The sequence below is a fragment of the Carlito syrichta genome, unplaced genomic scaffold (genome assembly GCF_000164805.1).
Source record: "Carlito syrichta isolate Samal-C Ts95f unplaced genomic scaffold, Tarsius_syrichta-2.0.1 Scaffold302712, whole genome shotgun sequence".
Taxonomy (NCBI): Eukaryota; Metazoa; Chordata; class Mammalia; order Primates; family Tarsiidae; genus Carlito; species Carlito syrichta.
In genome coordinates this window covers 326,506-339,568 of record NW_007246808.1, presented here as the reverse complement: position 1 = coordinate 339,568, position 13,063 = coordinate 326,506, and the positions used below count along the sequence as shown (strand labels likewise).

Here is a 13,063-nt window from a genome sequence, read left to right as displayed (position 1 = left end):
GGCGGGCGGCGGGCGGCGGGCGGCGGGCGGCGCGGGCGCGGGGCGGCTCCTGCGTGCTTGTGGCCGCCGGTTTTAAAAGTCAGGGCTTGGAAGCGCACACAAAACCCAGGGGAAAGTGGGAACCCACTGCCGGAAGCCGTGGTATCCATGGAGACGCTGCCGGAAGTCGTGGTGTCCACGGAGACGCTGTCGGAAGACGGGGTTGCTAGGAGGCCCGGGCGCGTCCGCCTAGTTGCAAATGGCTGAAGTCCCAGATGATGACGACTCTGGCCCCGAAGAAAGTGACTTTTCCAAGGAAGATGGGCCGGAACCAGCCAGATCTAAGTATTCTGTAGACAGGGGTGCGCTAGAGCACCTCGAGCATCAGACAGGAAAGGTATCAGAAACAGCCACTGAAGATGAAGAGGAATATGATGCATTAGGGTCTCGCAGAGAAAGTGAGGTCGAACAAATTAGCACAGAAGGTGAAGGGCTGGAGCCCGAGAGGCCTGAACCGCCTGACCTCGGTGAACTGTATAAAAGTGCCGAACCAAACGCCACGGCAGAGGCAGGCCCGGAGCCACCCACGCAGATTGAGACCGAGGAAAAGAGCTTCAAGGAGGGGAAGTCGGAGAATGCTGAGAACGTGCGGCTGAAAGCAAGACGGACGTCCGAGAAAGACCCTGCCAAGGGGTCCCAGATGGACCTACTGAGAGAAATCGAGCCAGGAATTCCTCAGGTCAAGTCGGAGACAGTCGGGGAGATGGGAGGGGAGCTTTTCAAAGATCTGGAGGGCGCTGCGGATGAAAAGAGTGAGGATCCACACCTAGAGCCACCAGAGGAGGCGAAACCAAACGTCACAGAGGATGTCCTCCTGGGGTCAGTCACAGAAACAGGTCCAGCACGACCAACGGAAGCCGTGTCCAAGTTACTAGAGGAAACTGAACCGGAGGCTCCAGAGGAATCACTTGGAAAGCAAGATGAAGAGACAGGCCTAGAGCCTCCAGAGCAGATCAAACCAGATGTTCCAAGTAAGAAACCAAGAGAAGCAGTTGAAGAGACAGATTTACAGCCAACAACGATGACCAAACCAGAGATTCCAGAGGAGACACAGAGGGAGTCGACTGAGGAAGAAAGCACAGAACCACCTCAGCAGACCAAACCAGCGTTTCCAGAGCAGAAACCAAGATCGTCTGCTGAGGAAGCAGATACTCAACCTCCAGAAGAGACTAAACCAGAGATTCCAGAGGAGACACAGAGAGAGCCAATTGAGGAGAAAGATCTAGAGTTGCCACATGAAGCCAAACCAAGAAAGACACATGTAGAATTTCCCAAGGAAGATGGGCCAGAACCAGCCAAATCTAAGTATTCTGTAGACAGGGATGTGCTAGAGCACCCCGAACATCAGACTGGAAAGGTGTCAGAAACAGCCACTGAAGAACAAGGACTCCACAAAGAGCTTAACATCAGTAAAGAATCGAATTCACATTCCCCAGAGTTTCAGACAGAATTAAGAGAGCCCATTAGTGGAAAGAAAGTTCTAGATCTCTCCCAAGAGCGGAAGGAACTGGTACCTGAAGATAAAAACACCCAGCCCAAAAAAAGGACTAAGTTACAATTTGAGTATCTTAATTGGGACCCAGAGAACGTCGCAGAGTGGATTAGCCAGCTAGGCTTCCCTCAGTACAAGGTAGGCCTGAATCACATGCTCTCATCCTTCTGCCTCTTCTTCCCTCTAACCTGCCCTGAGCTCTCACTTGTTCTTCGCCAGAAAGAGCATTGAAAAGTCCTGAACTGTGGTAGAAGTCACTTGGGTTTTAATTTTGACCTCGCCACTGATGGATATTTGTATTTTGGGAGAGAAAGGGAAGGTCACATCTGTTTGTTTTTCCTCTTCATACCAGTGATTACACTTCCCTGCAAGTCTTGAAAAACCAAGAAATGTATATAGGCCTCTTTTCATAGGAAACTGTATTTTTAAATCGGTTTTGTCCAAGGTAGGCTTTTTGGTACTTTGTGAAATTTAGTGGCAACTCCCTTAGCTTGAACCTGCACTATTCTATTCATCTTAAGTGTTTGCCCCCAGTATGTCTTATGTATTATGAGTGCTTAAGTGTATTGTTAGCCAATTAACCAAAAATAGTTTTATTGAAAAGGTAGTGTAAGCTTTTATTTTATTGATGCCAACTGTGTTTTAGTCTACTACAAAAAAACACAGATCTGGAACCTTCTGTACCTCCTGTACTTAAAAATATAATCAAGATTGCCGGGCTCAGTGGCTCAGTCTGTAATCCTAGCACTTTGGGAGGCCGAGGTGAGTGGATTGCCTGAGCCTGCAGATTCCAGACCAGCCCAGGAAACTTGGTGAGACCTCATCTCTACAATAAATCAAAAATTAGTGGGGCATAGTAGCACGCACCTATAGTTCTGGCTACTTGGAAGGCTGAGGCAGAAGGATCACTGAAGCCCAGCAGGGCGATGCTGGGGTAGCCGTGAAGTATGCCACGGAACTCCGGCCTGGGCGACAGAGTGAGACTCCAACTCAAAACATATAAACAAGACACGAAGAAACACTGGTTGTAGCATGCCAAAAAAAAATGTTAAGGAACAGTGTGAAATTTAAAAAAGAGCTTAGATGGAAAGATAAGGTATCATTAGGACAGAAAATAAATTTTGGACAGGCACAGTGGCTCACGCCTATAACCCCAGCGCTTTGGGAGGCTGAGGTAGGAGGATCACTTGAAATCAGGAATTCTAGGCCAGCCTGGGCAATACAGTGAGACCCCATTTCTACAAAAAATTAAAAAATTAAGTGCTGGGCACAATGGCTCATGCCTATAATAATCCAGTACTTTGGGAGACTGAGGTGGGAGGATTACTTGAGCCCAGACGTTTGAGACCAGTCTGGGCAACACAGCAAGTCCTCATCTTTACCAAATTAAAAAAAAAAGTCACAAAATTAGCTAGGCATGATGATGTGCACTTGTAGTCCCAGCTACACAGGAGGCTGAGGTGGGTGGATGACCTGATGTGATCCCAGGATGTGGAGGCTGCGGTGAGCCATGATTGTGTCATTGCACTCCAGCCTGGGTGACAGAAGAGACCCCCAACTCAAAAAAACAAAAACAAAAATATATAAAAAATAGAAATGAGCTGGGTGTGGTAGCATGCCCCTATAGTCCCAGCTACTCGGGAGGCTGAGGTGGAGGATCACTTGAGTCCAGGAGTTCAAGGCTGCAGTGGGCTATGATTACATCACTGCACTCTACCCTGTGGGTGACAGAGCGAGATACTGTCTCCAAAAAAGAAAATAAATTTAACTTGTTTCTCAGTATAGAACCAGAGATAAACTTGATTTCTTCCATCCTTCCTCCCTCTTTCCCTTCCTCCTTCCTTTCCCTCCCTCCTTCCACTTCCTTCTGTTTGCAGCACATTTTCTGAGTGATGTTCTTGTTGTACTCACAGGAGTGTTTTACCACCAACTTCATCAGTGGCCGAAAACTCATCCAGGTAAACTGCTCCAACCTCCCCCAGATGGGCATAACCGATTTTGAGGACATGAAGGTGAGTTGTTTCCACAACGTCCCTACGGAGCACAACTGCACCACGGCTCAACCCAGCCTCCCTTTCTTCCAGCCTGGCCTCCCATTGCTGTCAACGGTGTCATCATACTCCCAGTCTCCTGGGCCCACAGTGGCTGCTGCTCTCTACTTTGATCCCTACAAAGATCCTAAGAACTGTTTGTCCTGTGGCAGTTATGCCGTCTGGTTTTCTCCAGTTCCACCTTTCGGTCTTGTGTGGCCTCACACCTCAAACACTGCAGTGGCCTCCTGCTTTTACCTCTCTCCATGGGCCCTTTGAATTCCAGGGCCCTGAGTTTAGGCTCTCGCTTTCCAGCAACTTATGTGCTTTTCAGAAACCTTCTTGGGTCTCTTCTGCTTACTAGATAGTTAAGGATATAAGACCCCCCCAACAAGGTTCCTCCCTGCCACTCCACCACATGAATCTTGGGCTCCAGCCAACTGGTCTAATCCCCTTCTTGCCACTCTGTCTAGTGCCTTCCTCCCTCTTGTCTCTGTTCAGTTCCCCCATCCCCTGTATTACTAATATGAATTTTCATCAGCCTTCAGAATCAGTTCATCATTCTCATCTCCCCAAAAGTCTTTCCTAACATTCCCAGTCTACAGCAACCCCTCCCAAGCTCTCATAACATTTTACGGGCAACCCCTCTTGGGTCCCCTCCCACTGTGGGAGCTTTTCTGTCTTCCCAATAAATCCTGCTTTCTCAAAACAAAAAAACCAAAATACTAAGGAAAAAGAAAAAAAGAAAAAAAAAGAAGACATTTTATGTTTCCAGCACCCATTTTGGACTTATTAACACCATATGCATTTTGCCTGCTTTAATGTCAACTTTGAAATGTTTCCCAGGCTCATCTCAAATTCATGGGCTCAAGCAATCTCCTGCTTTGGCCTCCCAAGGTACTGGGATTACAAGTATGAGCCACCATGCCCAGCCTGGGCCTCAGTGTTCTAAACTCTCCAGCACCAACAGTTCACAATATGCTCGTTTGCATAAAGTACCCTTCAATGGTAGCAGTTTGCGGTTAACAAAGCATCACAAACATCATCTCATTTGTAACCTGTCCTTTCATGCCATACCCCAACATCACCATGGTTTCACTCAGTACAACCATGCTATAAATGCTCCCCCTCCATGGTTTCCAAATTCAGATAGTCTTCAGAATAAGCTGAGATTTGTTCTGAATAGATCCCTAGGTTCCATCCTTCAGAGATTTTGGTTCACTGTGGCTCTTCCTCAGGCCTTAGAACCATGTAATTCCATAAGTCATGTGATTTAGAAAATAAGAAAACTACTCTTGTTAATACCCAAGTGCTTTTACTGGTAACAAGATAAAAGGAAATTCTTGAAATCGTTAAACACACAGTCCTGGGTAAGTACCTAATCTCTTAGATTCTGCTTATAGCTGTCCTGTGCTGAGCACTACTGTGTGTTGGACCCCAATTATTTCACCTAATTCCCATTTTACAAAAGGGGAAACTGAGGTCCAGAAAGGTAAAGCAGGTTGCCCAAGATCATTCAGACAATAAGTTTATTTTTTTTTATTTTTTTTGAGTTGGAGGTTCACTCGTCACCCAGACTGGAGTGTAGTGGCCGCTCCCAGCCACTGCAGCCTCGACCTGCTGGGCTCCGGTGATCCTTCCACCTCAGCCTTCCAAGTAGCTGGAACTACAGGCGCGTGCTACCATACCCGGCTAATTTTTTGATTTATTGTAGAAATGCAGTCTCACCAAGTTGCCCAGGTGGGTCTCGAACCCGCGGGCTCAGGCAATCCACTCACCTCAACCTCCCAAAGTACTGGGATTACAGGCTTGAGCCACCGCACCCGGCCCAATCTTATTTATTCTAAGAACAAGCTAGACCCAGTAGCATTACACCTGCTTCATCTTTCTTTCTTAGAAAATAATTCTCAAAGTATTTTTAATTATTCACTGTTTCCAGTGAACAAAAAGAACTTTGTGGTAAATATTTGGAGAATACAGATTAGTTGTTTATTCCTTTTTATGCATGATTTTATATTAAAGTATAGCCTTATATACTTTATAATATCTCAGCAATTTTACTACACTTGCCTTGTTGCATATTATTTAAATAGCACTGACTGGATGCGCCAGCTCATACCTATAATCCCAGCACTTTGGAAGGCAGAGGCAAGTATTGCTTGATTCCAGGAATTCGAGACCAGCCTGGGCAACTTGGCAAGATCTCATCTCTACAATAAATCAAAAAATTAGTTGGGCTTGGTGGCACATACCTGTAGTTCCAGCAACTTGGAAGGCTGAGGTGGAAGGGCTGATTAAGCCCAGCAGGTCAAGACTGCACTCTAGCCTGGGCGGCAACAGAATAAGACTCCAACTCAAAAAAAAAGGAATCCTGGCCAGGTGTGGTGGCTCACGCTTGTAATCCCAACACTTTGGGAGGTCAAGATGGGAGGATTGCTTGAGTCTAGGAGCTTAAGACCAGCCTAGGCAACATAGCAAGACCTCGTGTCTACAAAAAAATTAAAAAACAATTAGCCAGGTATGGTAGCATGCTCCTGTAGTCCCAGCTACTTGGGAAGCTGAGTTGGAACGATTGCCTGAGCCCAGGAGGTCAAGGCTGTGGTGAGCCATGATCGTGCCACTGCACTCCAGCCTGGGCAACAAAGACTCCTACTCAAAAAAAAAAAAAATAGAGAGAGTTTATCAGAGGACCCTCTTATTTCGTAGGTGAACCTTAAGCATACTTTTAAGAATCACTGGATAAGGGGAAGGATGGTTAGATTGTATTTCTTGATTCCAGTGTGACTCTTCTGCATGTAACCAATAGCTTTTAGCATTTCTAATATCTTTTTTAAGAAATTTATTTTTGCCGGGCTCAGTGGCTCAGCCTGTAATCCCGTGCCTTTGGAAGGCTGAGGTGAGTGGATTGCCTTAGATTGTATTTCTTGATTCCAGTGTGACTCTTCTGCATGTAACCAATAGCTTTTAGCATTTCTAATATCTTTTTTAAGAAATTTATTTTTGCCGGGCTCAGTGGCTCAGCCTGTAATCCCGTGCCTTTGGAAGGCTGAGGTGAGTGGATTGCCTTAGATTGTATTTCTTGATTCCAGTGTGACTCTTCTGCATGTAACCAATAGCTTTTAGCATTTCTAATATCTTTTTTAAGAAATTTATTTTTGCCGGGCTCAGTGGCTCAGCCTGTAATCCCGTGCCTTTGGAAGGCTGAGGTGAGTGGATTGCCTTAGATTGTATTTCTTGATTCCAGTGTGACTCTTCTGCATGTAACCAATAGCTTTTAGCATTTCTAATATCTTTTTTAAGAAATTTATTTTTGCCGGGCTCAGTGGCTCAGCCTGTAATCCCGTGCCTTTGGAAGGCTGAGGTGAGTGGATTGCCTTAGATTGTATTTCTTGATTCCAGTGTGACTCTTCTGCATGTAACCAATAGCTTTTAGCATTTCTAATATCTTTTTTAAGAAATTTATTTTTGCCGGGCTCAGTGGCTCAGCCTGTAATCCCGTGCCTTTGGAAGGCTGAGGTGAGTGGATTGCCTTAGATTGTATTTCTTGATTCCAGTGTGACTCTTCTGCATGTAACCAATAGCTTTTAGCATTTCTAATATCTTTTTTAAGAAATTTATTTTTGCCGGGCTCAGTGGCTCAGCCTGTAATCCCGTGCCTTTGGAAGGCTGAGGTGAGTGGATTGCCTTAGATTGTATTTCTTGATTCCAGTGTGACTCTTCTGCATGTAACCAATAGCTTTTAGCATTTCTAATATCTTTTTTAAGAAATTTATTTTTGCCGGGCTCAGTGGCTCAGCCTGTAATCCCGTGCCTTTGGAAGGCTGAGGTGAGTGGATTGCCTGAGCCCGCGGGTTTGAGACCCGCCTGGGCAACTTGGCAAGACCTCATCTCTACAATAAATCAAAAATGAGCCGGGTGTAGTACTGCGCGCCTGTAGTTCCAGCTACTTGGAAGGCTGAGGCAGAAGGATTGCCGGAGCCCAGCAGGTCGAGGCTGCGGTGGCTGGGAGCAGCCACTGCACTCCAGTCTGGGCGACAGAGTGAGACTCCAACTCAAAAAAAAAGAAAGAAATTTATTTTTATTAAGAAATCCATGCCATTTGTCCTTATATCCCATGGAAAGAAACATGAGTAGATTACATATATACTTCTTTCCAAAAACAAACAAAAGCTTCTCAAAAACACACAAGTATGTATAGGGAACACTTAATTTCTGCATTAGAAATTGTACTAAATAGCACTAGACTCTCAGCCCACAGTGTGCACACAACTCTTTCTGTTTTTATTTTTAATTTATTTTTCTTTATTTATTTTTATAGAGACAGTGTCTTGCTTTGCTGCCCAAGCTGGTCTTGAACTCCTGAGCTCAAGTGATCCTCCCAAAGTGGTAGTATTATAGGTGTGAGCCATAATAGTGAATTCAGTTAATAGTAATAGTAATTCAGTTAATAGTGAATGCGTTTTATTACTACAGGATACCTCTTTAGGGAACCATCTGTTAAACTTCTGGGAATTTATAGAATAACTTTTTCTATTCAGGCCATTTAATTTATTTTTTTTTAATTTTTTTGAGTTGGCGTCTCACTCTCACCCAGGTTGGAGTGCAGTGGCACGCTCTTGGCCCCCACAGCCTCGACCTGCTGGGTACAGGTGATCCTTCCACCTCAGCCTTCCAAATAGCTGGAACTACAGGTATGTGCCACCATGCCTGGCTAATTTTTGGTTTTTTTGTAGAAATGAGGTCTCACCAAGTTGCCCAGGCTAGTCTCAAACTCATGAGCTCAGGCAATCCTCTCACCTCGGCCTCCCGAAGTACTGAGATTATAGGCATAAGCTACCACGCCCAGTCAGGGCTTTTTAAAGGAGAATTAAGATGAAGTGGTTACCAAACAAGGCACTCAGTGTAGCAGCATCAATCACAAATAAGAATCCTTAGGACCCACCTATAGTAATTGTGATCACAATTCTTAGAAACCCCACTTGCTATAGACTTCAATTAGAATTCTCACTGGGCTACTTGAGAGGCTGTGGCAAGGAGGATTGCTTGAGCCCAGAAGTCCAAGACTGTAGTGCACTATAATTGTGTCTGTTAATAGCCACTGCACTCTGGCCTGGGCAATATGGCAAGACCCCATCTCTAAAAAACAAAATTTCTCACCCGGAATAGGCAAGCAACTATGCAACTTTGTCTTTTACCCATTAAGCACTTCTAGAGTCTAAACAAAACCAATTCAAGTAAGATTTGAGAATAATATCATGCCTTTCTAAAATGCCTTGCTAATGGGCAGTTTTACATCAGGTTTAGAACTGTCTATGACATGAATTGTACAGTCTTGTAACTCTAACTAGTGACTTTACATTTTTATTTTATTTATTTATTTATTTTTGAGTTGGAGTCTCACTCTGTCGCCCAGACTGGAGTGCAGTGGCCGCTCCCCGTGCTACCACGCCTGGCTAATTTTTGATTTATTGTAGAGATGAGGTCTCTCCAAGTTGCCCAGGCAGGTCTCAAACCCGCGGATTCAGGTAATCCACTCACCTCAGCCTCCCAAAACACGGGATTACAGGCTGAGCCACCAAGCCCGGCTTACTTTTTTAAAATATTCTTTATAAATACCCCATTTGGCTGTGTTCTAGCAGCAATTTCATGGACTGGCCTGTGATTAAAACTAGAATTTGAAAGGCAGTCACAATTTAATCTAGGCTATCAAGAGGCATGTGCTCAATAAATACAAATGTTTAGAGACACTGAAAATTGTGGCAAAAGACATTTTAAGAGAATACACAAGTAGTAAGAAAACAGCTGAACTTCACTGTCTGCTTTTTAGTGTTTGAGATTTTTTATTTTATTTTATTTTTTTTTTTGAGTTGGAGTCTCACTCTGTTGCCCAGACTAGAGTGCAGTGGCCACTCCCGGCCACCACAGCCTCAACTTGCTGGGCTCTGGCAATCCTTCCGCCTCAGCCTTCCGAGTAGCCGGAATTACAGGCATGTGCTACCATGCCCGGCTGATTTTTGATTTATTGTAGAGATGAGGTCTCGCTGCCCAGGCGGGTCTCGAACCCGCAGGCTCAGGCAATCCACTCACCTCAGCCTCCCAAAGGCGCGGGATTACAGGCTAAGCCACCGAGCCCGGCGAGATTTATTTTTTAGTTAAACAAATTAGGTAACTATTTGAGTAATAATTTCTTAATTACAAATTTACTGACCCCTTTATAGACAAATTATTCATTAACCTTCCCAGGGATAACCATGGCTCCTAATCAAAGCATATTATGGTTGGTCAAATTGCTCAGCACAAAGAAAGAAATGGCCATGCATGGTGGCTCATGCCTGTAATCCCAGCACTTTGGAAGCTGAGGCAGGAGAATCTCTTGAGCCCACAAGTTTGAGACTTTTCTCTTAAGAACGTGCTTTTGGTGAGGCCAGGCTAGTAAGGCTGTGAATTTTTCCATTATTTTATTTTTCCATAGAAATAACGTTAAGGGGTTAGCTTTCTTTCTTTTTTTTTTGAGTTGGAGTCTCACTCTGTCGCCCAGACTGGAGTGCAGTGGCCGCTCCCGGCCACCGCAGCCTCGACCTGCTGGGCTCCGATGATCCTTCCACCTCAGCCTTCCAAGTAGCCGGAATTACAGGCATGCGCTACCACGCCCGGCTGATTTTTTGATTTATTGTAGAGGTGAGGTCTCGTTGCCCAGGCGGGTCTCGAACCCGCGGGCTCAGGCAGTCCACTCACCTCAGCCTCCCAAAGGCGCGGGATTACAGGCTGAGCCACTGAGCCCCGCTAGGGGTTAGCTTTCAAGAGGCCTAAGAAACTAAATAAACCTTTTTTGATTTAGTTGTGTTTTCAGGTTAGTCCCATTAAAAATTATCCTTGTATTTCAGGTAATTTCTCGGCATACGCGGGAGCTACTGGGAGTTGAAGAGCCATTATTCAAACGCTCCATCAACCTTCCCTATAGGGACATTATTGGCTTATTTTTAGAGCAAAAAAGTCATATTGGGATAAAATCTGATTCCTTGACCTTATCTGAATTTATCAAAGCAGCAGGATTACAGGATTACGATCCACAAATGACTGCCCCTGAAGAAAATGCAGCGTTACCTTACACTGAGCTGTAGGGGAGAGCCATTTCCCCTAGTTTGAAAGATCACACTAAATTACTTGGGGGAAGAGGTGAGTCTTCCTTGGTTTTTCTTTTTCTCCTTTTCATTAAGGATCAGAGTTAGAACAACTGGTGGCTCCATTCCTAGTTCTGTCCCTGACTCATGATACCTTCCCTTTATTTATTTTCCAGTGTAATTTCACGTTAAAACAGATAACAATACTTATCTTTCTGGGTAACTATAAGAATTCCTGACAAATTCTAATAACGCACCTGGTAGTCAGAACATGTTGAGGAAATATAATTTAAAATAAAATCTGCCGCCAACCCAGATAACCCTCTCCATAAAAGCAAAAGAAACCATTTTATCCTTGAATAGGCCTTCAACTAGGGTGTGTAGCACAGGCAAGCTGCTGAAGAGATTGCAAAGACAAAGAAATCATATCCTTTTAGATAGGCAGACACAGCCCTTTACATACAGATTAATTACCTGTACCCAAAGGAAAAATAAAACTTGTCATATCTTGACAACAAGCAGGAAATGACTACTTGGAGCCAGGGACCAGTGCTAAACTCCCTTAGAAACAGCGGGGCGGGACCATCCACCTCTGTGCTCACATGGCAGAGAGGTGGCTCAGAGGCCTCCAAAAAGAGACTGTCTGGGGTGTGAAATAGCAAGAGGCTTATTCAACTTTTTAAAAGATTTATATACATCTCAAAAACACAGAGAAAGAATTTACAATGACAAGTTCTCTAAAGGAAGTGTTTTAAGGGGAAAAAAAAGAGTGGGAAGTTTTTCACTTTCCCTTTTGACATTAGAAAAAAATTTAAACTTTTTTTTTAGATTTGTATATATCCCTAAAAACAACATGATTATTACTGACTATGAAGTAGGGTCTGGGGTTAGCTTACAAGGCTCTTTTATGTGGTACCTTGCAGATCTTTATAAAATGAATTTTAGCCTACAGCCTACCCATGACTGGACTGCTCAAAATAAATTATAAAAATATTTCTTATTGCTTGAATGACTCTAGTTCCTTCCTTGTTTTATAGACCTAACTGCTCTTTCTCTTCCTGGTCCCGCTTCTTAGTCCTGAAAACCACTATAGGGCTAACACAGTCCAGAAGGGCAGTGGTGTCCCTTGTCCAGTTCCCTATACCTGAATGAACAGTCAAAGGAATGTTTCTCTTCTTTTCTACTGAAAGGGGAACAATGCCTCCAATTAACATTCATGCAAAGTGTTAATATTTGATGATGAACCTTACTTTTTCCTAAATTGGACATTTTATCAGGAACCATTCTAATACCATATCATTGAATTTGCCTTGCTCACAATATGCAAGAACCAAAAACAAAAGCAAAACAAAGTGTAAATGATGAAGACCATGGTGATTTACATGAATCATATGTGGTTTTGTTCAAAGCACTTTAGCATTTATCAAGCAGTGATTCTGTTCTGTGACAGAGCATAGTAAAGTGATATCCTTTCCTAGCTTGATGGGGTCACTGCTATTGTTTTTAACTCTATTGTAATTGACAAAAAGTATTTGTAAAACATAAATGAAATAACAAATTTGCATTATAGAAGATCTATATTTTGCAAACTTATTTCTAGCCTTTTAATATAAATGCCAGTTTTGTAAAGGTTTTAAATGATTTAAGTGGGAGCAGCTTTCAATAAGATAGTAGGGCAGTCATATATGAAGTGAGTCATAATTAAGATTACCATACATTCACTTTTTTTTTTTTTTGAGTCGGGGTCTCACTCTGTTGCCCAGGATGGAGGACAGTGACATGATCATGGCACACCAGTCTTAGCTTTCTGAGTTCAGGCAATCCTTCTGTCTCAGCCTCCAGAGTAATGGGGACTACAGGTATGTACCAGCATGCCAGGCTAATTTTTTTTTTTTTTTTTTTTTTGGTAGAGATCTTGCTGTGTTGCTCAGGCTGGTCTCGAACTCCTAGGATCAAGCAATCCTTTCGCCTCAGTCTTCCAAAGTGCTGGGATTACAGGCATGAACCACTGTGCCCAGCCTACCATACATTTGCTTCTGTATCCAGAATCATAGAAAAATCAAACTCATTTGCCAGCTACATACTGCTAGTAAATTGATTGGAATTTGCTAATCAATTTGGAATTTGAGCAATTGGAAAAGAAACTGCAGTATGCAAAATTGTCTAACAATGACATTATGGCTTTTTGAACTTAGCTTTTAGAAGAGAAATAATTTGTATTAACGAGGTTTTCTGGGGAAGCAGCTTACTTAGGTATGTTAGATTGTGTCATTTCATTGGCTGCTAAGTCAGGCACATATTGATGTATGGGACTGCTTATTTTATTCTACAGTTTAAAGAGCCATCAGTACAGTTTTCTAATTCCTAGTGCCTAATATGTG

The 13,063-nt window shown here is 43.6% G+C and overlaps 1 protein-coding gene across 1 annotated transcript; it reads left to right on the top strand.

Moving 5' to 3' along the window:
• Positions 1-238: 238 nt before the first annotated feature.
• SAMD15 (sterile alpha motif domain containing 15) lies at positions 239-10,734 on the top strand. The gene is made up of 4 exons (XM_008057062.2): positions 239-281; positions 462-1,669; positions 3,445-3,543; positions 10,446-10,734. Exons 1-4 carry the CDS (start codon positions 239-241, stop codon positions 10,680-10,682), a joined length of 1,587 nt encoding a protein of 528 aa, XP_008055253.1. The 3' UTR covers positions 10,683-10,734.
• The last annotated feature ends 2,329 nt before the right edge of the window (positions 10,735-13,063 follow it).